We start from the raw sequence: 25,824 nt of genomic DNA, 5'->3' as shown, positions 1-25,824 counted from the left end.
GCCGCTGCGCTTGCGCAGGGCCTAACCATTGACCCGGTTGCGAGCGCTCAGCGCTTGCCACCGGGTCTGAATGAGACCCCTAATGCTTTAAATGCAGTAGTAGACATCCATGCTTAAGTGGTTTGTACTGTACATATGATAGAAAACCCCCGTTCAGACCCTTCAGTGTATAAAACTCAATGAGAAATGCATTACATCTAGTAAAGGCTAAATACAAACCACTGTAGAACAAACTAACAATACGATCTTAGTTGTTACCACTGGGGTGACTTAAGTATTGGTTACTTTTCATGAACTACTTTCTTAGTTTGCAATATGCTATATTTTAAATGTTTAAATTTGATCTGTTATCCCAACAGCTAATATTGACTGGCAGGAGGACGAATCTTGGTGTAGTTTCTATAGAAACAAACCCAGAACCCATGTTTATCAATGGTCCAGATCTACCAGGCAACTGACCCTCTAATAGAGTAACAATGTATAATTTCATAGCATATTTGAAACATGACATTACAGGAAGAGTTGGGAACCTTAGGTAGTGGGACCTACCGGGGATTTCCCCTGTACCCTTGTGGGCCAGTCTGAGCCTGTTCAAATGGTTACTTATGGACATACAGAAGAAATGAATACAAAAGGCACTCACACGCCAGCAAATCATGCCCAAGCAGTCCAATAAGTACAACATTCATTTATATAACACCAGCATAGTCTGGTGTGCTTTATATCAGAACAACCCTGGTAATGACTGATCTGCCCTTAAAAAAGCCATCTCTAGAACTGCAGTCAAATTGCTACGGTGCTTTTCTAGTTTGCCATTTACCGGGCAGCATTGCAGAGCCTTACAGAGCTCAACATTCAGATGCCAAAACCTGTTTGCCAATGTCAGTGATTGTTTGCACCCCGCCACTGCCAAGTTTCCACCATTCAAAATTGACATGTGCAATAGCCCAGATGTTAGCGTGTCATGGAAATTTTGTTGCTTTCTCCATTTATGGTGTATGTTTGGCATTATCATGCTATAGTTGTTTGTGACAGAGGCTATTTTGTTTAAATGCAGACTGTTTGTACTAAACACTTATTATTTAAAAGAAAGTACAACAGAAAGTATTCGTTATTGGGTATCACAATAAACTTTTTAATGCAAGGTATAACAGTGCAGTTAGAAAGGGTAAACTTTTAATTGAAGATTTTAAAGACAAGCAATTATTCATTTGTTTCTATCTATTTAATGTACAAGGGCAATGTAAAGATACAAACTCAGAATGTTGCCCTGGGGTTCAAGTTGCGTCAGCCATGTTTTGTAACATGGTCTGTTATTATAGACATTAACAACTTACTGGAACACTTTTGGTCCAATGTGACAGGTGACTCTGTCTATATCATATATTTCATGTAGACGCAAGGTGGCATAGTGATTAGTGTTACTAAGTTATGGGTTTGATTCCATCCAGGGCCCTATGTGGACTTTGCATTTTCCCCCTGTGTTTGTCAGGGTCCTCCTAGAGTCCAAAACATACAGCACTGGTAGGTTAAATAGCTGCTGATTAAAATTGACCCTAGTGTGAGAACGTAGGGGCATATTTACTAAGCAGTGGATTTACAAAACCCTCAGGTTTTTTTTTTTTCAGATTTTGCCTGCCATATTTAATAGGGAAATAATAGTAGATGCAAAAACAGGCATGTTTTGTATATTATTTACCTTTTACATCTGGCAGGCAAAATCTGTAAAAATTGAGGGTTTTGTAAATCCACTGCTTAGTACATATTCCCTTAGATTGTAAGCTCTGATTTGTAGGAGACCAGTGTGAAAGAATAAATATTCTCTGTACAATGCAGTAATAATTATAGGCAGAGATAGGTTTTTTTAAAAGTTCTATAGTATATTTAGAAAGCATCTATTTGTGAATTGTAACTCCCAGGATATTAGACCATCCTTGTCTAGTCAGGTATTCAAATAAATTATGTTAAAATTGGAAAGTAAGGAAAAAACGTGGTGCTTCACTCGGGTAATAAAGCTGCCTCTTAAGTCTTAACCAACGCCTAGGGATCTATGCCAAAATAGATCGCTACACGTTGACATATTTCAGTGAGTATATTCTATATCATAAGTCACTGGATAAATTCAGTGCATTCACACTTTTGTGTTTCATGCATATCATTAATATCTGCCATATCATTTGGGGCTGTGAACTGCCTCCCGACCATACCATTCATTGATGTTACTTTACAAACCATGTTAATCAGCTTCTATAGAAATCCATCTACAAAACTAATGTGTTACCACCTTGTGTAGCTAAAATTGTACCTTCACTGTTACAAAATTATTAGATAGATCCTGTTTCTTATGCACCTGTTTTCTTTTGTTCCAGACTACAGGACAGGACCTTGTTTCGCTGTTGTGAGCAACCAAATGTGCCAAGGACAGCTGAGCGGTATAGTGTGTACAAAGACTCTGTGCTGTGCTACGGTTGGGCGAGCGTGGGGCCACCCTTGTGAGATGTGCCCAGCCCAGCCACATCCCTGTCGACGCGGCTTTATTCCAAACATCCGAACAGGAGCGTGTCAAGGTATGCAAAGTAGATGGAGTTGCTGAAACTGCATATGTCCTAATGTTGATAGAGTTACGGTGCTTTGGGCAGCCTGGTTTGTATTATACCCCAGCCTATGCTCAGAAAATGGAAAATCATTGTCTGGTGCATTACTTCATGACTGAGTGAGAGCATGTTGTAAAAAAGAGGGGTGGGGGGGCATTAGTAACTGAGGTCAGACAGACGAGCCAAAGCATTAATGAATTTCTCCTTGCCAAGAACTCCCTTAGTCCATCAGAAAGGAAGATACTTTAACATGACCTCAGATACAGACTACATTTAATATGTAATAAAACTAGAAAATCATGAAATAAATACAAAATGATTCCTGTCCTTTCATTAGACAGCTGACAGATTGTTTGGTTTGAATTGGAATAACTTGTGAAAAAATGACTTATCCACCTATGTTTTCCTTTCACATTTTATTCTGCTGGAGTGTGCAGTTCAAACCATTGCGTTTGCCCAGATGTTCATCACTTATTTCTGAGCATGCCTCCTGATAGAGGGCTCTGACACAGTTTTTGGCTTTTAGTCTAATACTTCCAGCTGTATAAATTCTTTTATTGTCTGGATGTCTGGCAGGAAGCAGAAGAAAGTTAACAGAGGCAGTCATATACTAAACTGTTGAGTAATCTAACTTTCCAGCACTGTGGGGGAATTTTGCAAAGTTTTGTGCAAGTTTATTACTGGGACACATAAAAATCACAAGATGCATCAGCAAAGTAGAATAAAATCCAATTCAACTCAAGCTTGTTTGCAGAGCCGTAACTAGACATTGTGGTGCCCTGTGCCTGAAAGAGCCTTGGCGGCATCCCCCTCCATTTTTTAAATAGGGACACTGCGAGCAGGAAGAGACACACAGCCAGAAAAGGACATGTTCTCGCAGGGAATGCTTGGGGCCAAACAATAGTACCCCCAATTCACAGTAGTGCCCCTTACACATTATGCCACACACTAATGCCTCTAGGCATCTAGAGACTGTAGGTACTACAGACAATTATAATGATTCTGTATTAGGAATAAATATAAATTTTACAATAAAACACTAGTCCTGCTGTAAGATCAGGCTTAGGCAATCTGTTGCAGCTGAGCAAAAATTGCCTAAGCCTGATCTAGCAGCAGGACTAGTTTTTTTTTTTTTTTAATTGTTCTTTATTGATTTAAAAGTTTTTTTTTTCCCCTGTCCCCTCCATGGTAGGTTCTAACTGCTCTGTAGTTGCCTGCCTTTAACAAGGGTGAGTCATGACAGTGACAGCACTCACCACCCGGCATCTGTGAGCTCAGCCTTGCTGTCTCCCGCACACTGCAGACTGCGCACATGGATTCAGTAGTGACAGAGCACCCTGTTGCGCTTGCCACTACCAGGAAACGGCTCCTTGGTCAGCTATTTAGCAGTGCACTGTACTATGGGAGAGACGTCATGACATCTCTCCCAAGTCTCTGTTCATGAGACTGAGTCGGGATATTGCAGACTGTAGAGAAGCTGGGCACACCGCTGTTATGAGCATCGTAGCGGGCACCCAGCAGACGGAGATTGTGGCGGCGGCCGGTTCCGCCCCCAGACCATCCTCCGCTCTGTGCGGCAGCATCGGCCACACCACCCTAGCTATGGCCCTGCTTGTTTGTGTGCATAGATTGTAAGCTTGCTAGCAGGGCCCTCTTACCTTTATGTCCGTCTGTTACTACCCAGTTTTGTTCTATTGATATTTCCAATTGTAAAGCGCAACGTAATATGCTGCGCTATATAAGATACTGTTAATAAATAAATAGCAGTGAAAAACAGAAAGTAATGCTTAGCTGATAGAAGCATCTACTTTGGATGGTGATACAGTTGCAATAGACTACAGAAGGGGATCTATCTCTTCCCACTGTGGGACTCCCTGACTGACCAGATGGCTTCATTAAGCATCATAGTTTTTTTTCTACTATTTGCTGATATTTGCTGCTACTCACCTTGCTCTGCCCCATCTTACCCTTTACTACAAGGGGTCATTTATTGGCCAGATTATACATTTCAAACCCCAGTAAAACCTTATAGTTAGAACAAAAACTTTAGAAATAATTTGATACCAGACTAGCTATAACATGTAAGACACAGATTCCTGCAGGGCAGCAGGGGACTTACTTAGTTAAGGTTCTAATAGTTAAGGTTGATGTTGTGATTTAAATGAATAAACATGGAGGTGAACCAACAATATTAGAACCCTGATTTCATAGCTTCTGGTGGGCTATGAAATATAAAAATGTCCAACCAGATCTCAGGTCTACACTAAGTATTTATTACTTCAGAATACAAACTATAATTTCCCTTGCAGGGGATCAAACTGGTATATTGGCATGTGGCAGGGCCGTTTCTAGGGGCAGGCGACCCGTGCAATCGCACGGGGCGCACCACCTCCGACCTCTGCAGCAGAAACAGCCTGTTAACTGCCGGGCGCCCAGCAGAGCAGAGCAGCGGGAGAGACGGAGACTCCGGCTTCCGGCTCCCGGCTCCCCCAGTGTGCACTATGGGAGGACGTCATGACGTCTTTCCCACAGTGCAGAGGAGAGGCCGAGTGGAGCGGACGCCGGAGCGGGGCTGAAGGTAAGTATTAGTGGGGTTTTTTTTATGTGCAGGCAGCCTGGGGACATTACTCTGGGGGCACTTCTACTGGGGGAGACACCACTACTGGGGGCACCCGGGCACTACTACTGGGGACATTACTCGGGGGGGACTTCTACTGGGGGCATTGCTTAGGAGGTACCACTACTGGGGGCATTACTCAGGGCCCAGGGGCACCTACTACTGGGTGCACTACTACTTGGGGCTTTACTACAAAGGGAGCATTACTATTGGGGGCATTAATACTGGGGACACTATTACAGGGGGCATTACTATTTCGGGCAATACAACTGGGGGCACTACAACAGGGACCATTACTATTGGGGGCATTACTGATGGGGGCATGACTACAGGGGGCACTACTAATGGTGGCATGGCATAGGGGGCACCACTCCTGGGGGCACTACTACTGGGTGCACTGCATAAAGGGCACCACTACTGTGGGCTCTGCATAAGTTGCACTACCACTGTGGGCACTGCATAAGGGGCATAAATACAGGGGACACTGCATATGGGGACAACTACAGGGGGCACTGCATAATGGGCACTTTTGCCTGAGAGCCAGTGGGGGGAAGCCTAAGACCTGTCGGGATGGAATGGTAAGGGAGGGGGCTGGAATGAAGTGTGTATTATGTGAATCTTGTTTTTTCAATGTGTTTTATGTGGTTCTGGATTTAATAATGTGTTTGAGGTGGATGTGGTTTTAAAACGTAGTTTATGTGCCTCTGGCTTTTCCAATATATTTTATGTGGAAGTGGTTTGTTGCAGTGTATTTTATGTGGATCTGGCTTTTATTTTCAATGTGCTGGGTTCGCTCCCAACGCGACTAAAAACGAGTGTGATGCAAGGTCATACTTCTGCAAAAGTCACACCAAAGGCATGCACACAGAAATGCGGCGTGGGCTTGTGACAGCTAGGCCACACCCCATTTTTTGAGCGCGCGCCTCAGGCGCGCGCATGCTGTCTGTCTTTTGTTTAGCTACATATATTTTTCATCGCTTTGCCCCTGACAGGTTAGCCAACCCAGTACTCAGTAGCCACAGTGGCTGTCATTCTGTGGTCTTTCGAGATCACACTCCCTTACTGTGATACCACACTCCCTCACGATGGGGCCACGCCTTCTCCACAATAATACTGCTTTGAGGGGGGGGGCGCATTTTGACTGCTCGCACTGGGAGCCTCAAACCCTAGAAACTGCCCTGGCATGTGGTATGGCCCACCTTTTGGGACATATTGGAAACTATTAACATTAAATTACCTGAATTTGCCTCCGATAACTTTTTCTGAAATAATAAATGTTAGTTTCTCAATTTAAAAAAAATAAATAAATCTGAATTAAGAGTATTAGAATTATTTTGAAAATAATTTCCTTGTAACACATAAAAGCAAATGAAAGCATAAAAACAATAAAACATAGGTAAAGACCTGATTCCAAAAAGAGATACGTGTTTCGCAGATCAGATCTGTTTCATCAGGTTAAAATGTAATAAAACAAACAAGGGTTACTGCCATGTTTATGCTAGGAAAATCATTGCATTGGTGAACACTCAGAATAGCCACATTGTTCACTCGCTGCTGTACAGAGCCCAAATCTTCATTGCAACTCATATATATATAAATATATAAATAATTATATATATATATATATATATATAAATAAATAAAAATATATATATATATATATATAATGCCCTTTGTGTATGCTTCAAGGATGATTGTATTGTCCAAATCTAATATATCCTCCTAATATTAATAGTAAGTAATTCACTCTGAAGAATTGCATCAGAACATATTTGTGTGTCACTAAATCAGGATGGATATATCATAACAATTTAAAGTTGCCTTAAAATATATAGTGATGAAATAAGTTGAGTTATATGTGAACAATAGTGAAATGATTGTGCATTGTTTTTTTAGATAAACTCATTTATGAGAATTGTACTTTTTCTCTGAATCGGTGTGAACAAGGGACTGGGTTATTAACTTTACAACCTTATAATAATAATCACTTTAGGGATGTCAGAGTCTGTTTTTCTGGTGCCTCTGTTCCTGGGAAAACTATTCCTACTGGATCATCCTCATCTTTTTTGCAGCAACTGTTACAATGCTGAATGGGCCCATATATCACTAAATCCTTAATGAAAATATCCTGTTCCATGTTTCCTAATCCCCAGCGCAGGAATAATTTGAGTACTAAGCTGATCTTACATCACATGACTTTTAATGAATGGTGGACTTGGCCTCCAAGAGTAATTAGCTGTAATGGATCATACTGAGGGATGTTTTTTAACTTTTTTCAATTTTGTTGTTCTATTTCCTTTGGACAGATGTGGATGAATGCCAAGCTATCCCTGGGATGTGTCAAGGAGGAAATTGCATTAATACTGTTGGATCTTTCGAGTGCAAATGCCCAGCTGGGCACAAATTTAGTGATCTAACACAAAAGTGTGAAGGTAAGTCTATAATTATTTTCTATTTTTATTTTTGGTAAATTATGTTTTTTTGTTTTTTTTTACATTTATATTATATTATTATATAGTGTCAATAATTCTTGCTCCTTGTTTTATTGAAACTAATGTTGATTGTTGTTGAGTCTTGTTAAATTTACTTAACTTGGGTTATTTGCATGCTTGATTGGTCATTTGTGAGCTGGACCAAGATAGAAAGGAAATAGAGTGATGTTTGGACTTTTTGGAGTTCATTGCACGAAGGTGGGATGAAGAAACGCAGTCACTCTGTCATATGGCCTCCCGTTGTGTTAGCTAGGTCTGTATTTCCTGCTAACATGATCTGCTTCTAGGAGGGGTCTCTGGAACTATCTACCAGATTGATTGCACTGAGAGGGCTGACTCTCTCTTTCTCGTACTAATGCTGTGTTCAAAGGAACCCAGCAGATGATCACATTATATATCTTTTTACAAATCATCTATGGAAAAGTTTTGGTTTCATTATATCTTTTACTTTCATTTTTCCTGTTGGCAGGATTGTTCGCTTTAGAACATACTTCTAACTAAGAACATTGTGTATTGGTCCTCAAATGTCCTATGGTGGGGAACCTTTTTTCTGCCGAGGGCCATTTTGATATATATATATAACATTATTCGCAGGCCTGGTGCAGACCACGCCTCCTCGGTGTGATGTCACATGGGGCGGGGCCACAATCATTGGTGATTACAGCAAGCCCGGAGCATCCTGAGGATGTTCGGGAACTGTAAGGGCAGCATTGTGACCGTCTGAAATGTCCTAAGGACGCTCCAAGGTGGCACTGCTGCATAAATTCTGGCTGCAGGGTGCCTTTCTAGGCACCCTGCTAGCCAGATGAGACTAGCAGAAAAAATCTCAGAGGGCCAGACCAAATAATTTCGCCGGTCTTATACGGCCCCCGGGCCTAAGGTTCCCCATCTCTGCCTTAAAACATCAGATCAGATGATTATATGGACTGATTTTAAGTGCAGTTAGATGTGATAATGGATATTTGAACGTAACACTATGGGCTCTATTTACTACAATCCGCATTTGTAATGCCGATTGTAGTGTGATATTACCGACTGAATTCGCATTGCGAATTCAGGCAATATCATAGGGATTTACTACAAATCCCTTGCAGGGACAGAGCTTGCGATAAAGCTCTGTCCCTGCGAATCCTCTCCGCACACTTATCACGGTATTTTGCAAAAAATACAGTGACAAGTGCCGACGCATGCGCTGACCAACCGTCGATAAGCCCCACCCCGTCAATAAGCCCCCCCCCCACAATTGCGGTTAGAAGGGAACCTCTACCAGACTATGTTTGCTGTCATTTTCTGGCCTAAGAGACATCATTATATAAAGTGACCCAATGCTCTGCTCTAGTGTGAAACCCCTGCAACTTATACAGTTTATTATTCCTTGTGGGTGGCCAAATTGGAGAGTAATTTTGTCACTGAGCTCTGGTGTTATGTGTGTGGCCAGCATTGGTGAGGAACAAAGCAACAAATTCAATTGTTGACAGAATGGTAACAGACTCCACCCAACCCCCTATATAATGGCTTAAAAACCAACCTTTTTTCGATCTGCCATAGACTAGAATGATATGTGTGGAGAAAATCAATGTATACAAATGTACATTTTTAAGGTTCCTTTTATTCCTAGAGATAGAATACTCATTCTACCCCACCTCCTCTCTGTTCACTTCTCCATCCTGCTCCCACCTCTTCTGTGAAGGTATGTTAGGCGCAGGCCTGCGACAGGGGAGACCAAGGGGTACAACTGTACCGGGCCCCAAGGTCCTAGGGAGTCACAGAGTGTAACCGCTGCCTGCACTGCTGCTGCAGTGATTAGCAGGGTGCAGGCATGTACGGGGCCCCTGATGATCACTGCAGCAGCAATGCAGGCAGCGGTTCGGGATCCGTCTGGCAGGGAGCAGCTGTACTGCAACAGCAGTGGGCAATGCAATAAAGTTTTTTGTTTGTTGCAGCGCACGTGGCGTCATGACGTCACGCGCGCCACACCATGAAAAAAATACCCAAGCAGAGGAGCCATGGCAGGCAGACATAGAATAAGGTAAGTGTGGGCCATGGAGGGACACTGTGAGGGCACATATAGATAAGGTAGACTCTCAAGCAACTGGCCTGCACTTGCCAGTGACCCGTGGATGAGGGGGCCCCTAAAAAAATGGGTTTACTGGGCCCCATGGTTTCTGTTGCCGGTCCTGGTTTAGTGCGACTGCAGCAATAGTGGGGAGGACACATCTGTACTGGTTGATAAACCTGGCTACAGGAGAGGACCCCTGCCAACCTGCTGTGTCTGTGGACTTCCTCCCCTACATGGACGTTACTTGTTAGCATAACAAACTGCTCTTTCTAATGGGTTGCTTGTTTGTTGGTTACAGTTACCCATAAAATTTCATAAATAATTTAAAGAAAACATTTTTCTCATAATCTCTAAGGGAAGAAATAAATTGTTATTTTGCGCGCCTGTTAATAATTGGCACCCAACAGAGCAATTAAATTGTTGCTCCGATCGGGCGACAGATTTCTGCTCGCTCCCTCCTGAGGTAGTGAACAGAATTCTGCAAAAGATCTAATTTTAGCGACCACAAGCACGATAAGTAATGTAGTCGTGCATGATCGGCAAAATATTCCAATTGCTCTGTTGAGTGCCAATTACCTATCGCCGCCCAAAAAACAATTGAATTCCCCCCTAAAAATGCAAACACAATCTCAGATGTTCTGCAATAGGAATATTTGAAAATGTTTTCTACTCTGAAAATGATCTGTTTCCTTTCCAGACATACATGTCACGTGAGGGTGGGGGTGTCAGAAATTCTTCTACACCTAACATTAAAGAACAATAGCATCTAATTATCTCACCTGCCATCTAGCTCATCTAGCCGTCTGAATGAGGCTTTGCATATCAGGCCACGGCACTGCGTGGGTGTTCGGCTGCAGCTCCCGGCACACCTCTCCCCTGTCTGCAGTCTCTAACAGGAGAGCAGACCCTGGTTGGTCTCCAAGCAGCTGTACAGTCTCTGGGCCTGATTCAGAGCCGCTCGTTCGCTCCGAGCGATGTTCGCACAACTGCGCATGTGTATGGGTCGTAATGCGCATGCGCCAACCAATCAGTGCGGTCGGAAAACGTGTGTTCGCAAAATTGCGAGTGCCTGCTAATTTGAGTGACAGGATGAGGCGTTTGTGGGTGGTAACAGGGGAAGGTGCTTGAAAACGGGGAGTGGAGATCCGAATGCAGGCATGCCAAAAGGTCAAAACGGGAGTTTTAAGGGTGTGCATAATTAACAAAGCAGCGTCATCGACCACGTCACTTGGTTGTTTCTTAGCCTGAACTGCTCGCATGATTGCGGTAGGAAAATCCAACCACAAGCACTGCGAGCAGTTCAGACGCCTTTCGATGTACTCGATTAATCTAATAAATAGAGGAGATGACGTATGATGCGAGCGGCCAGGGGGCGTCTTTACAAAATAGCGAGCGCATATTTCGTTTGCTCGCTCAGACATAGAGGCGTCAAAAGACCGCAAAGAGCGAGCGCTCAATTTAAATAGCCGGCCCCTTTTTCTGAACGAGCAAGCGCAAATAGCGTCCGGCTTTGAATCAGGCCCCCTGTGCGGCTATTAGGCAGTAAATGGCTGATGCTGGGAACACTTTGAATAAGCTCCCAGTGCTTTGGAGCGAAACTAGTCAGAGGAAAAAACCCGCTCAGGTCTGCCAGTCCTTAGACCTATCTGAGATTGAGATATCCATCAGAGACCACAACAGTGTTCCCAACATCAGCTATTTGCTGCCTGTTAGAGACTGCAGACAGGGGAGAGGTGTGCCGGGAGCTGCAGCCAGACACCCACACAGTGCCATGGCCTGATATGCAAAGCCTCATTCAGACGGCATAACCTGTGAGCTAGACGGCAGGTGAGAGACTTATAAAAAAGGCCGCTGCTCTAAAACACAGCACTTTAACGGCCAGTTTACTTTCATGGTCTGGGAACATCCGTGAAACCTGCCCTGCAGGAGATCCAACAGCACGGCTACATATTTGTATTTGAATAATAAGTATAAAAATGTACTCTCCATATTTCTTCATATACACGTACATGGAGGTTTTTGGACTTACCAGTTTATTATAAAGTTCATCTTACTTAATACAAATTGCTGTTATTTCAAGCAAGTGGAGGAGCTCTGGGCCTGATTCAGAGCCGGACGCTATTTGCGCTCGCTCGTTCAGAAAAAGGGGCCGGCTATTTAAATTGAGCGCTCGCTCTTTGCGGCCTGTTGACGCCTCTATGTCTGAGTGAGCGAACGAAACATGCGCTCGCTATTTTGTAAAGACGGCCCCTGGCCGCTCGCTTTTTCCACGAGACCACATCCCCTTATCTTTTTCGGTCGCCCAACAGTATCCCTTGGGGTGACAAAAAAATATTTGCTTACCTAAAAAATTGGGATTGGGCCGGCCCTGACTATGACATACAGTGTCCTCAATTCATATTTATGAATTGCCTTCCAGTTCATATTATACCACATTACAATGAGCATGTCAAATTACAGTGCCCTCCAGTTCAGAGTATGCCACATTACTGTGCCCAGTTCAGATTCTGCCACATTACAATGCCCTCCAGTTCATATTATGCCATATTACACTGCCCAGTTCAGATTATGCCACTTTATTCCCCCCTTATCTTTATAACATCTGCTACACACACCTCTCCCTGAAAATGGAATGTCACCATATTTAGGCTGGGCAACAGGTTGGACCGAATTGCTTAGGAGGCAGAAAATGTTATGCAACTACAGTTTATAACCTGAAGCTGGGGCTGCCTTAGCCTCTGGGCCCCATAGCAATGACACCCCCTCACCCACTATAGCTATGACCACGGCTAGAGCAGACCCTAGGCAACCGCAAATGTCGATGGTGCAACCAATGTTGGAGGGTTTACAATTTCTATCCCAAATGCACAGACCAAGCATCCTGAAAGTGAGCATCTCAATGCTTGTACCCTCCATCGCACAGTGGAGGACAAAGGAAAGACTGAGATCAGCATTTCCATATTGCCACAACCGCTATTGCAAGAGCGGCTACGACCAACCATCTTTTTACCAACCATCTCTTAATCAGGCACATAATCTTACAAGCGCCACACCCATCCCAATAGTACATGTTGGTAGTTGTATTTAAACAATAGACGGAGATTGATAAGCAAACGTTTTTTGTTGTTCTTGCTACTTCGTGAAAACAATCACTAGACTGTTACTTTCCCGTACGTTACCCAGACCACTGTATTATAGAAAGTCTGTGTGATTGTGCACATTCCCAAGCTGCTCAGAGCTCAATTGTCATTCGTAGACTTTCAGATATGTCCAGTCTCTCTCCTAGTAGCTTTCTCTTTTCCACTAATAGCATAATTAAAATGCAGTTGAATACCATGGACAAGAGTATAAACAACTAAGTGCTAATTTACCAAGAATTGGTTTGTGAGCCGATTTTCACCTCCAAACTGTGGTATTTACTATTCAGCGGCTTGGCGGATGTTTCACAAATAGCAAACTGATGGCGATTTTACAGAAACCAGTGCACATGTTTGCAAAAGCAATGACTTTCTTGGCGGCTTCCTATTGGCTCACTTAAACTGCAGGCACAAAAAAAGCCTGGCCATTTCCTCACTAGATTTAACAGAGATGTGAGGAGCTGGATTATAGAGAAGGGAGATGTGTCCTGTATTTTTCAGGTCTTGTTGCTTTTTGTCTATTTCTCTTATTGTTCTATGACATAATTTCTAAATCCTGACTGTGAGCTTGATTTAGAGATCTATGCAAACCCAATGGTTTGCGTACATATCTGATGTTCGGGGGGCAGGGAAGGAACTAGGTATTTGAAAGCCCAATAGCAAAAGTTTGTAAGGTCCCCTATGTACCACCCAATGGTGAAAAATGTGTATAACACATGTAACTTTGCAAGGAAAATGGGCTCTGGGCCCCATAGCAGCTGCACCCCTTGCACCTATGGTAGTTACGCCCATGGTGGGGGCAGTGCCAGATTAAGGTCCTCATAAGCCTGGAGCTGAAATTTATGAAGGGCCTATTGTGTGTCGCTGCAGGGGGTGTGATGACTGATATGAGAGTGTGACTAGTTTTATGTGACCACTATTGTGGGGGTATAGTCTGTGCTGTAACTAGCACCATGGAAGGTATAGCTACTTGCCTACCTTCAACCACCTCAATCTCCCTCCCCTCTTTGCTAATATGAAGCATAGATCACCTGTTATATTATTGACCACTGAATAAAACAAATAGTAAAAATGCAAACGATGGTTATTAATAAAATGCGACAATTTTAATTTTATTAACAGAAATATACCAGATAATGATACATTTGCCTTCGACATTGGAGCGCCAAATAGACTGCATTTAGCAGACTGGCAGAGATCCATTGGATCCACTCTCCCCATTCCCCGCAAAAAAATTAACTGTTTGTCAACATTTAAGACTTTTAAATTTATGATGCAAGAAATCTAGAAGCTGACATTTGTGTGCAGTAATAGCCACCTCCCAGTCACCAGCCAGGAGCGACATTTCTGATACCATGCATCTCAATCACAAAAACGTCTTTGTGCGTACACACATGCGCCGTACCAATTTATAGTGATTTCCGTGCATGCACAGTAGCAAATCATTGCTCAAATACGTCATCATCGGCATTCTGTGCAGCCCTGAATCAGGCCCATAGTGCATTATATCCACATGTATTCCGGACAAATATCAGACAATTTTAAATATACTTTGGATAAGAAATGGCTCACATATCAGTGGCCGTTACCAGCCATCCATTATTGCCAGATACCACCTTGACAGAAATAAGAACTAAGAAACTGTCTTTCAGTGGGTACTATATAGTACCAGGAGGAAACCCACACAAGTATGGGGAGAATATACAAACTCCATACATTAGGGGCCATGGTGGGAATCAAACCCTGGACCTCCATGCTGGGAGGCAGTAAGGCTGAGCATTACACCATCCGTGCTGTCCCAGAGAAAGAATGCTCGACTATGTCACTACCTGCGCCAGGCTACATCCATAGGTTATACCAGAGGTTCCCAAACGCGGTTCTTTAGCCTCCTCAACAGATCAGGTTTTAGAGATATCTATGGTTGAACACAGGTGACTAAATTAGTACCTCAGTCAATATGATTTAACCACTTGTGCTTGACCATGGATATCTCTAAAACCTGAACTGTTGGGGAGCGATGAGAACGGCGTTTGGGAACCTCTGGGTTATACGGTTTCTTTGTGCTGTGGAGTTAGTAACGAGATACACACAGCATTGCCCCCACAGATGCTATATAAACAATATTACCCCCATACCAACAGTATATACAGCATTGCCCCCACAGATGTAATATACACAATTTTACTCCCATAACACTGGTATTGGGGTAATGTTGTGTATACAGTATTACATCTGTAGGGGGAAATGCTGTGTATACTGCTGTTATGGGGCAAACATTGTGAATATTATATCTGTGTGGACAATGCTGTATTTCCAGCATTGCCCCCACAGATACAATGTACAAAATATTGCCACAGCAGTATATACAGCATTGCCCCTACAGACATAATACGTATAATATTGCCCCAGCATTATAAACAGCGCACACTCACACTCTCACTCTCTCCAGTCAGCCTGCATGTCCTAGTTATTATCAGCAGCTGACCTCACCTGAGGCTGATTCATCACCTTGCTGCCGGTCAACCTTCACGCAGCTGCCTGTGTGACTGCTTTCTGTGCTGCTTCCGGTAGCGATGGTGGTGCCTGGTGGGGCAGCACCGTGGAGGCGCTGTGTCACTTGGAGTATGCCGCACTGGCCCGCGCAGGAAGGACTAGAAAAGCCCCTCACTGCACTGCAATGTGTAACCTCCACTATGTGTGATCCACCAGTGACACGACTGGGGGGAGGGGGGGTCGCGGTTCGTGGTAGGGGGGTGGGGTCTTGGACGGCCACTGGCAGGCTGCTGTAGCAGGAAAATAAAATCCTGTCTACAGCAGCAAATTAGTCACAGAGGCTGTGGGCCTATTTTGATTGGGGGCATGGAGCTGCAGCTCCATCTGCCCCATTGGTAATCCAGCCCTGGATGGGTGGACTGCTCATGCACAAGACCAGTTCTGCACATGTGCACAACGGGTCCTGCGAGATTGCTCGCTGTGCCCCCAAGGCCACAGCATGATTGATATGCTGCGGCCTTTTGGGGTCAGGGAGGGGGCTACAATGTGGGCCATTTTACAAGACGGCCGTGTCACCCGTTTTCTATGCGTGCTTGGGTCAGGGTCTGCGTCTTCCAGCTGAGCAGTTCTGTTGACCATTCTGAGTATGCTTTAGCTTACTCAGATGGTCGATGACTGTGGTCGCAATGGTAATCCGATGCTGCGACTTTGGACGCAGCACTTGGATCTACGATGCTGGCTGGAGGCATCTTTTGTCATCAGACGCCTCCCGCAGTATATGTTAGCATTAGCATTGCTGTTGTGTTCAACGAGGCAGAATCAATGGTAACAGTGTCATGGCCTGTGTTGTTTGTGAATGAGCATGGTTTGAAAATCGCCGGTTAAAAACACCAAAAAACAGTGATTTTATAAACCTGTCCTTTAGTAAATTTATTCCTAATTATAAAGTAAATATGTGATATAAATCTTTTCAGGAGCGCCAAACTGAATATGCTCTGAGAAATTGAATATTGCTGCTTCCTTGAAGTTTCTGTAAACTCGAGTGGTACAAAGGTGGTAGGTAGAGATCTGGCCCCTTTTGAGATGAGGTGTACCCAAAAACAGAGCCGTAGCTAGACTTTGTGGTGCCCTGTGCCAGAGAGAGCATTGGCACCCCCCTCCCCCATTTTTTCTAAATAGGAATTAAGATGCACCTGAAAAAGGGTAATGGCTTCATGGGGAAGGGCCAGGGAAGAGATAGGGGAGGTCAGGAGATGCTGGGGATAAAGAAGAGGAAGCTACAAGTGAGAGTGATGATAAACAGGAAAATTGACAGGTCCAAACAGCGCCCCCTGCCCTGCGGTGCCCTGTGCCATGGCACTGTTCGCACTAAAATATCCCTCATCTCATACTATGGGCCTCATTTATTTAATGAGTGATATTCTTGTTATCACTCGTAACTAATCTTAATTGTGCTCCAGCCAATCAGCTCCTGATTGTCATTTTTCTAAAACATGACAGTTAGGAACTGATTGGTTTCTAGCACTATTTAAAAAGATATTAAAGAAAGATAACAAGAATATCACTCGTTGATAAATAAGGCCCTATATCTGGTATCTAAAGATATGCCCAGCTACATCCTTGCCTGTAGCACAGCGAATCGCCCCATGCGTGGCGCGAGATGGACTCCCGCGATCAGAGACGCGCATTCGTATCTCCATAGGACTGAATGGGAGATATACTCCCGCGATTGGAGACGCGCATTCGCATCTCCATGGGATTAAATGGAGATGCACTCCCGCAATCAGGGACGCACCATAGCATATTGTGGCGCATAGCACAATGCGCGTACACGTTTGTGGCGCGATCAGCCACAATGAACCTGGGTTCATCTGTATAAACTCATTGCACTGGCCCAGTTTAGAGATTAACTTTATTTTACGAACGGATTTAGCAACCAATGAGGACAGAGTTGAGTGAGCTAAGGTCTATAAATTAATTAATGCCTGCTCTCACTGGTGTAACTACCGTAGGTGCAGGGGGTGCGGCTGCTATGGGGCACGGGCCGCCTTCCGGGGCCTGGCCCTCCCCCTGCACCTATGGTGCAGTCGTCAGAGCCGGATTAAGGGGAGTGCACAGGGGCCGAGTACTCCAGGACCCCTCAAGCTGGAGCTCCTCCAACCGTAGGTGCAGGCACGGGCCGCCTTCCGGGCCCCTCCCCTCCCCCTGCACCTACGGTGCAAGCGTCAGAGCCGGATTAAGGGGAGTGTGCAGGGGCAGAGTACTCCTATATATATTAGAGATGAGCTGGTCTGGTTCTCCGAGAACTGGACCCACCCGAACATTGCAATTCCAAGACCGGCTCGGGTTTTCCCGCCTGACTCTGATCCGAAAACGAAGCAAATAGTAATTTTCCCACTGTTGGATTCTCTCGGGTTTTGGATTCTATAAAGGTCCCGGTGATCGGCGCCATTTCACTCCGGCTGTACAGAGTGTGCAGAACAAACGTGCTCTGTCTGTGCTACTGTTCCAGGGTGCAATGTTGTCGGGCTGGGGGTCTGTGCTGCTGTTGTTCCAGGGTGCAGTGTTGTTGGGCTGGGGGTCTGTGCTGCTGTTGTTCAAAGGTGCAGTGTTGTTGGGCTGGGTATGTAGTACATAAAGGGGGGCTGCAGTACATAAAAGGGGTGCTGCTGTGTTGTCCATAAAGGGGCTGGGGCTTCAATAAATAAGGGGGAGGCAGCAGTACATAAAGAGGTGCTGCTGTTTTGTCCTGTCCATCAAGGGGCTATGGCTGCAGTACATAAAGGGGTGCTGTGTCATCTAGGGGTGCTCTTTCCCAGTGTTAAAAAAAATAAAAGTTAAATAATTTATCATTCCAGAAAAAGAAAAGAGATCTTGATTTTTTGTGTGTGTGTGTGTTTGTGTGCTGCTGTAGTTAGTAGCTACGCTATTATTGTTCGGTGACACTGCCAGCCAGACCGCAGTTTATCATCCATGTAATTGTGACTCTGCAGGTGGTCCATCCTCACTCCGCTGCTCCGCAGGGGTGCTTTGTTGTCCATAAACAAGTGCTGTGTTGTTCATCAAGGAGATGCTGCCAGGCTGGGAATTGCTTTTCTAGTGAAATTAAATCTAGATGGGATTTGGTAGCGGGAACACAGGACCTCAATTAACTGTCTAAAACCCACTGCATTATTGGCAGATATTGGACACACATCTAATACCAGCATAGATGTTATGATGTCAGTGATCCGCTGTGCAACTGGGTGACTGCTGTCATCCTTGCTCCGACCTTGCAAAGGATTGTTTAACAGTCAATTGTTTTTTTTAAAAGTACTACTAGTAGTCTTCCTGGTCCCCTTCTAGGATAAAAATCCACTCCCAGTAGCAGCAGGCATGGCGCTCAAGGCTTTTTCTGGTGCAAGGACTGATGTGAATGATTTAAATATTTTTTGTAAATGCTTCCCCTCCTCTCCTCCTCTCCCCCCACATAAATTTAATTCAAAGTCAAAAAATGAAATTATATTTACTACTAATCAAATCTTGCTTTCCCCGCCTTCAACTACATACATTCTCCAACTCCCTTAGGCCTCTTGAATAATGAAAACATTTGTTTCCTGATGTGCCGTGTTGGAAGTTGAACTGCCACAGCTGCTGCAAACTTTGACATGCGGTTGCTGAATTACAAAAATGTCCAGAAATGTTTATGGCCACAGACAGCATCTCCTGCATGCCCCTTTAATTTTAAAAAATATTCTGAACCACCAAGTTGATTTTGTGGGCAAAACATGGGACATATTTTTCACCCATGCTCTCCCCTCCTCCCTCATAAATTTTCTTTGGAATAAAAAAATTAAATAAAATTTGCTACCAATCAACCATTCATTTCCCTGCCTTCAACTACATGCTGTACATACTCCATCTTCCTCAGGCCTCTTTATTACTGAAAACATAGGTTTCCTTATATGCCATGTTGGAAGTTGAACTGCCACCTGTTTGTGCCGCCCACTGCTGCCGCTTACTGTAGCTTAGTCAGCCAGCTAGCTTGGTGCAAATTTTGGGCCTAAACCAGATGAAAACAATATTGTGAGCTGTGAGGTGGTCAAAATTGACTGGAAACGACTGTAGTAGTCCTCAGTAGTGGTCCCCCCCCCAATGCAGTGCACCCAGTAGTATCCCCCCCAGTAGTAATCTCCAGTAGTACCCCCCAATGCAGTGCCCCCAGTAGTATCCCCCCTGTAGTTGTCCCCCGTAGTGGTCCCCCCCAATGCAGTGCCCCCAGCAGTATCCCCCCCCCAGTAGTGGCCCAATGCAGTACCCCCAGTTACCAGTAGTATCCTCCCGCTCCCGATAAATACACACAGAAATTAAACAATAAATAAAAGAAAAATTCTTACCCGGCGCGCTCTGCATTATGGGAGAGACGTCGTGATGTCATGACATCTCTCCCATTACCCGCTGCCCGAGCCGGAAGGGAGCCGGCTCTTGTAGTGGGCGCTGCAGCTGCAACAGTCAATGAGAGTCTATCTGACTCTCATTGGCTGCTGTTTAACACACACATCGCCGCCAGCGCTGGCGGTGATGTGTGTGCAGCAGCAGCCAATGAGAGTCAGATAGACTCTCATTGGCTGCTGATTCACACACACATCACTGCCGCTCAGCGGTGATGTGTGTGCAGTAGCAGCAACAGCCAATGAGAGTCGTCTGACTCTCATTGGCTGCTGATTAACAAACACATCGCCGCCAGCGCTGGTGACGATGTGTGTGTTAGCACAGCCTGAGCCCGCCCGCCTGCCACCCTCTTCCTGGCGCTATTGGGCAAGCGCTCAGGGGGAGGGAAGGGGCTCAGGTGTGCAGCACAGGACTGGCGCTGGAAGCCTAGCGCCGGTCCTGTGAAATGTGTAGCGCTGACCGCACTCACTGCAGTCGGCGCTACACTGGCTAACTAGGGCGGGCCGGTACCGTGGCCAGCGGCGCCCCCCTGCACCACCAGTCCCACGGCGCCCAGGGCACACACCCTGCTTGCCCTGCCCTAGTTACGCCACTGCTCTGAGGCACCCCAGGGTGCCACGGCACCCAGTTTGGGAAACACTGCTCTGCTGATTAAAGTGGCTGTGTCCAGACTCACAAGTGGCTATGTGTACAAGGCATGCTGAAGTATGCTGCGCTGTACTCATACCCATCTGCTCCAGTGTAAAAAAAAAAAAGTTAAATAATATTTTTTTATAAAGTAAAACCTTTTTTTTTTTGGAGCTGTACCCCACTGTGTTTGCAAGCACTGTGTGACTGTTGGCCGTACCCCTCTGTGTATACAAGCACTGTGACTTCTTGGGCCATAGTCCACTGTGTATACAATAGGGGTGAGCGGGTTCGGATTTCTGAAATCCGAACCCCCCCCGAGCCCCCCCGATCCGAGTCCGATCCGAGTCAGGCTCGACTTTTCCCGCCTGACTCGGATCTGAAATCGAGGCAAAACGTCATCATCCCGCCTTCCGAGTCTCGCGGGTTTTGGATCCTATATAAGGTACCCGCGTCGGCGCCATTTTCTCACTCGGCTGTGGACAGTGAAGAGGGAGGGTGGGAGTTAGGGCTGGCTGGGCTGTGTAGTGTAGTGTAGTGTAGTGTAGTGCTGCTGTTGTCCACTACTTCAAAGTCCATAGGGGCTGGCTGTGTTGTGCTGTGCTGCTGTTGTTAATAGGGGCTGTGTCCACTACTTCAAAGTCCATAGGGGCTGGCTGGACTGTGTTGTGCAGTCAGTTCTCCATAGGGGCTGTGTCCACTCCAAAGTCCTGTGCAGTGTCCCAGTCCTAAAGGGGTGCTGTAGTGTTGTCCAGGGGGTGCTCTGTCCATCAGGGGTGCTCCCCCCAAGTGCTAAAAAAATAATATATTTTCTGTGTTTGTGAATTGTGTGCGCAGTAGCCGCACGTGCATCAACAAAGTAGTGCCAAGCATGTGCCTGTGTCATAAGTAAAGGGCCGGCTGGCTTGACCGTTAAAGGGTGCTGTAACCCCCAAAGTACACTCCAGTCCACTCCAAACCAAAAAAAAAAATATTTTCTGTGTTTGTGAATTGTGTGCGCAGTAGCCGCACGTGCATCAACAAAGTAGTGCCAAGCGTGCGCCTGTGTCATAAGTAAAGGGCCGGCTGGCTTGACCGTTAAAGGGTGCTGTAACCCCCAAAGTACACTCCAGTCCAAACCCCAAAAAAAATTATTTTCTGTGTTTGTGAATTGTGTGCGCAGTAGCCGCACGTGCATCAACAAAGTAGTGCCAAGCGTGCGCCTGTGTCATAAGTAAAGGGCCGGCTGGCTTGACCGTTAAAGGGTGCTGTAACCCCCAAAGTACACTCCAGTCCAAACCAAAAAAAAATTATTTTCTGTGTTTGTGAATTGTGAGCGCAGTAGCCGCACGTGCATCAACAAAGTAGTGCCAAGCGTGCGCCTGTGTCATAAGTAAAGGGCCGGCTGGATTGACCGTTAAAGGGTGCTGTAACCCCCAAAGTACACTCCAGTTCAAACCAAAAAAAAAATTATTTTCTGTGTTTGTGAATTGTGTGCGCAGTAGCTGCACGTGCATCAACAAAGTAGTGCCAAGCATGCGCCTGTGTCATAAGTAAAGGGCCGGCTGGCTTGACCGTTAAAGGGTGCTGTAACCCCCAAAGTACACTCCAGTCCAAACCAAAAAAAAAATTATTTTCTGTGTTTGTGAATTGTGTGCGCAGTAGCCGCACGTGCATCAACAAAGTAGTGCCAAGCGTGCGCCTGTGTCATAAGTAAAGGGCCGGCTGGCTTGACCGTTAAAGGGTGCTGTAACCCCCAAAGTACACTCCAGTCCAAACCCAAAAAAAAATTATTTTCTGTGTTTGTGAATTGTGTGCGCAGTAGCCGCACGTCCATCAACAAAGTAGTGCCAAGCGTGCGCCTGTGTCATAAGTAAAGGGCCGGCTGGCTTGACCGTTAAAGGGTGCTGTAACCCCCAAAGTACACTCCAAACCAAAAAAATATATATTTTCTGTGTTTGTGAATTGTGTGCGCAGTAGCCGCACGTGCATCAACAAAGGAGCAGCGCCAAGCGTGCGCCTGTGTCCCATAAGTAAAGAGCCGGCTGGCTCATTTCTTAAAGGCTGGTGTAACCCACAAAGTGCACTACTCTCCAGCAAAAATAAAAAAATATTTTCTGTGTTTAGCCGCACGTATATATCAAATCGATATAACATAAATGGAGGACCAAACTTTCTCCGATAAAAATAAAATAGAGAAAGGTCAAGAACCACTTCCTCCTAGTGCTGAAGCTGCTGCCACTAGTCATGACATAGACGATAACATGCCATCAACGTCGTCTGCCAAGGGCGATGCCCAATGTCATAATAGAGGGCACATACAATCCCAAATGACAAAGTTCAGGAAAATGACCTTGAAAAAAACATTTAAATCAGCTGAAGAGAAACGTAAACTTGCCAATATGCCATTTACGACACGGAGTGGCATGGAACGGCTAAGGTCAATCCCTAGTATGTTCATGACTAGTGGTTCAGCTTCACATGACGATGGAAGCCCTCCTCCCACTAAAAAAATCAAAAAATCAAAAGAGTTAAGCTGGCAAAAGCACAGCGAAGAACTGTGCTTTCTAAGAAGATATCACAAATCCCCAAGGAGAGTCCAAGTGTGGTGGTGGTTGCGATGCCTGACCTTCCCAGCACTGGACGGGAAGAGGTGGCTCTTTCCACCATTTGCACGCCCCCTGCAAGTTCTGAAAGGAGCACCCACAGTCCACTTGCTGATATGCAAATTGAAGATGTCACTGTTGAAGTACAACAGGATGAGGATACTGGTGTAGCTGGCGCTGAGGAGGAAGTTGGCGAGGAGGATTCTGATGGTGATGTGGTTTGTTTAAATCAGGCTCCAGGGGAGACAGTTGTTGTCCGTGGGATGAAAAAGCCCATCACGGTCATGCCTGGGCAGAAGACCAAACATTCCACCTCTTTGGTCTGGCAATATTTATATCCAAATCCGGACAACAACTGTCTTGCCATATGTACCTTATGTAAAGGTGGAATAAGTAGGGGTAGGGACGTTAACCACCTAGGAACATCCTCCCTTATACGGCACCTGCAGCGCGTTCATAATAAGTTACTGTCAAGTTCAGAAACTTTGGCTAAGACCGTAAGCAGTCCAGGGACACCTAAATCCCGTTGTCCTGTTGTATCCAAGCGCCTGCAAACCACACCGTCAACTCCCTCCTCGTCAATTTCCTCCTTAGTCAGGATCGGAAGTAGTCCTGCAGGCCATGTCACTGGCATGACTGACTCTCCTATCCCGGATTCCTCCGGAGGATCCTGTATTGCTACGCCTACTGCTGCCGCTGCTGCTGGGAGTCGTTCATCATCCCAGAGAGGAAGTAGGAACACCACTACTTTTACTAAACAATTGACCCTCCAACAGTCCTTAGCGAGGAGGATGAAGTACGACAGCAGTCATCCTGAAGCAAAACGTATAACTGAGGCCTTGACTGCTATGTTGGTGTTAGACGTGCGTCCGGTATCCGCCATTAGTGCAGTGGAATTTAGACAATTGCTGGAGGTAGTGTGTCCCCGGTTCCAAATCCCGTCTAGATTCCACTTCACTAGGCAGGCGATACCGAGACTGTACAGAAACGTCAGAAAAAGTGTCCTCAGTGTCCTGAAAAATGCGGTTGTACCCAATGTCCACTTAACCACGGACATGTGGACAAGTGGAACAGGGCAGACTAAGGACTATATGACTGTGACAGCCCACTGGGTAGATGTATCACCTTACGCAGCAACAGCAGCAGCGTCACCAGTCGCAGCATCTCAGAAACGCCAGCTCGTTCCAAGGCAGGCTACGCTGTGTATCACCGGTTTCAGTAAGAGGCACACCACCGACAACCTCTTAGAGAAACTGAGGGAAATCATCGCCCAGTGGCTTACCCCACTTAGACTCTCCTGGGGATTTGTGATATCTGACAACGCCACCAATATTGTGCGGGCATTACATCTGGGCAAATTCCAGCACGTCCCATGTTTTGCTCACACAATAAACTTGGTGGTGCAGAATTTTCTGAAAAGTGACAGGGGCGTGCAGGAGACGCTTTGGGTGGCCCGAAAAATTTCAGGCCACTTTCGCCATTCAGCGACTGCGTGCCGAAGACTGGAGCGCCAGCAAACACTCTTGAACCTGCCCCGCCATCACCTGAAGCAAGAGGTTGTGACGCGGTGGAACTCAACCCTCTATATGCTTCAGAGGATGGAGGAGCAGCAAAAGGCCATTCAAGCCTATACATCCACCTATGACATAGGCAAAGGAGGGGGTATGCACCTGACTCAAGCGCAGTGGAGAATGATTTCCATGTTGTGCAAGGTTCTCCAGCCCTTCGAACTTGCCACACGTGAAGTCAGTTCAGACACTGCCAGCTTGAGTCAGGTCATTCCCCTCATCAGGCTTTTGCAGAAGCAGCTGGAGAAAGTGAAGGAGGAGCTAAGACGGAGCGATTCCGCTCGGCATGTGGGACTTGTGGATGAAGCCCTTCATTCGCTTTGCCAGGATTCCAGGGTGGTCAATCTGTTGAAATCAGACCACTACATTTTGGCCACCGTGCTCGATCCTAGGTTTAAAGCCTATGTGGTGTCTCTCTTTCCGGCCGACACAAGCCTGCAGAGGTGCAAAGACCTGCTGGTGAATACACTGTCAGCTGAAGCGGAACGTGACACGTCAACAGCTCCTTCTTCATTTTCTCCCGCAACTGGGGCTGCCAGGAAAAAACTTAAGTATCCTAAGCAACCCGCTGGCGGTGATACAGGGCAGGCAGGACCAAGTTTGGACATCTGGTCCGGACTGAAGGACCTGGCAACAATTTCTGACATGTCTACTGTCACTGCATATGATACTGTCACCATTGACAGAATGGTGGAGGATTACATCGGTGACAGCATCCAAGTAGGCATGTCAGACAGTCCATACCTGTACTGGCAGGAAAAAGAGGCAATTTGGAGGCCCCTGTACAAACTGGCTCTATTTTACCTGAGTTGCCCCCCCTCCAGTGTGTACTCCGAAAGAGTGTTTAGTGCAGCCGGGAACCTTGTCAGCGAAAGGCGTAGGAGGTTGCTTCCACAGAATGTGGAGAAGATGATGTTCATCAAAATGAATTATCAACTCTTCCAGGGAGACCAGCCTCCAGAACGTACAGAGGGACCTGTGGTGGTGGATTCAAGTGGGGACGAGTTAATACTTTGTGAGGATGAGGATGTACACACTGAAGAGGGTGAGGAATTGGTGGATGAGGAGGATGAGGATGACATCTTGCCTCCGTAGAGCCAGTTTGTGCAGGGACACATTAATTGCCAGCTTGTTTTGTGGGGGCCCAAACGAACCAATCATTTCAGCCACAGTTGTGTGGCAGACCCTGGCGCTGAAATGATTGGTTTGTTAAAGTGTGCA

At 45.7% G+C, this 25,824-nt stretch overlaps 1 protein-coding gene across 2 annotated transcripts in view; it reads left to right on the top strand.

Moving 5' to 3' along the window:
• FBN1 (fibrillin 1) overlaps positions 1 to 25,824 on the top strand; it is a 291,935-nt gene that overhangs the window by 114,532 nt on the left and 151,579 nt on the right. For both annotated transcript variants that reach the window (XM_088472976.1, XM_088472975.1), the window contains exons 6-7: positions 2,370 to 2,567; positions 7,518 to 7,643. In XM_088472976.1, the coding sequence (XP_088329102.1) occupies positions 2,370 to 2,567; positions 7,518 to 7,643 (324 nt within the window). The remainder of the gene's footprint in view (positions 1 to 2,369; positions 2,568 to 7,517; positions 7,644 to 25,824) is intronic.

Source organism: Taudactylus pleione, unplaced genomic scaffold (assembly GCF_031769625.1).
Source record: "Taudactylus pleione unplaced genomic scaffold, aTauple2 ptg000129l, whole genome shotgun sequence".
NCBI classification, from domain to species: Eukaryota; Metazoa; Chordata; class Amphibia; order Anura; family Myobatrachidae; genus Taudactylus; species Taudactylus pleione.
This window is presented reverse-complemented; position numbering and strand designations above follow the sequence as displayed.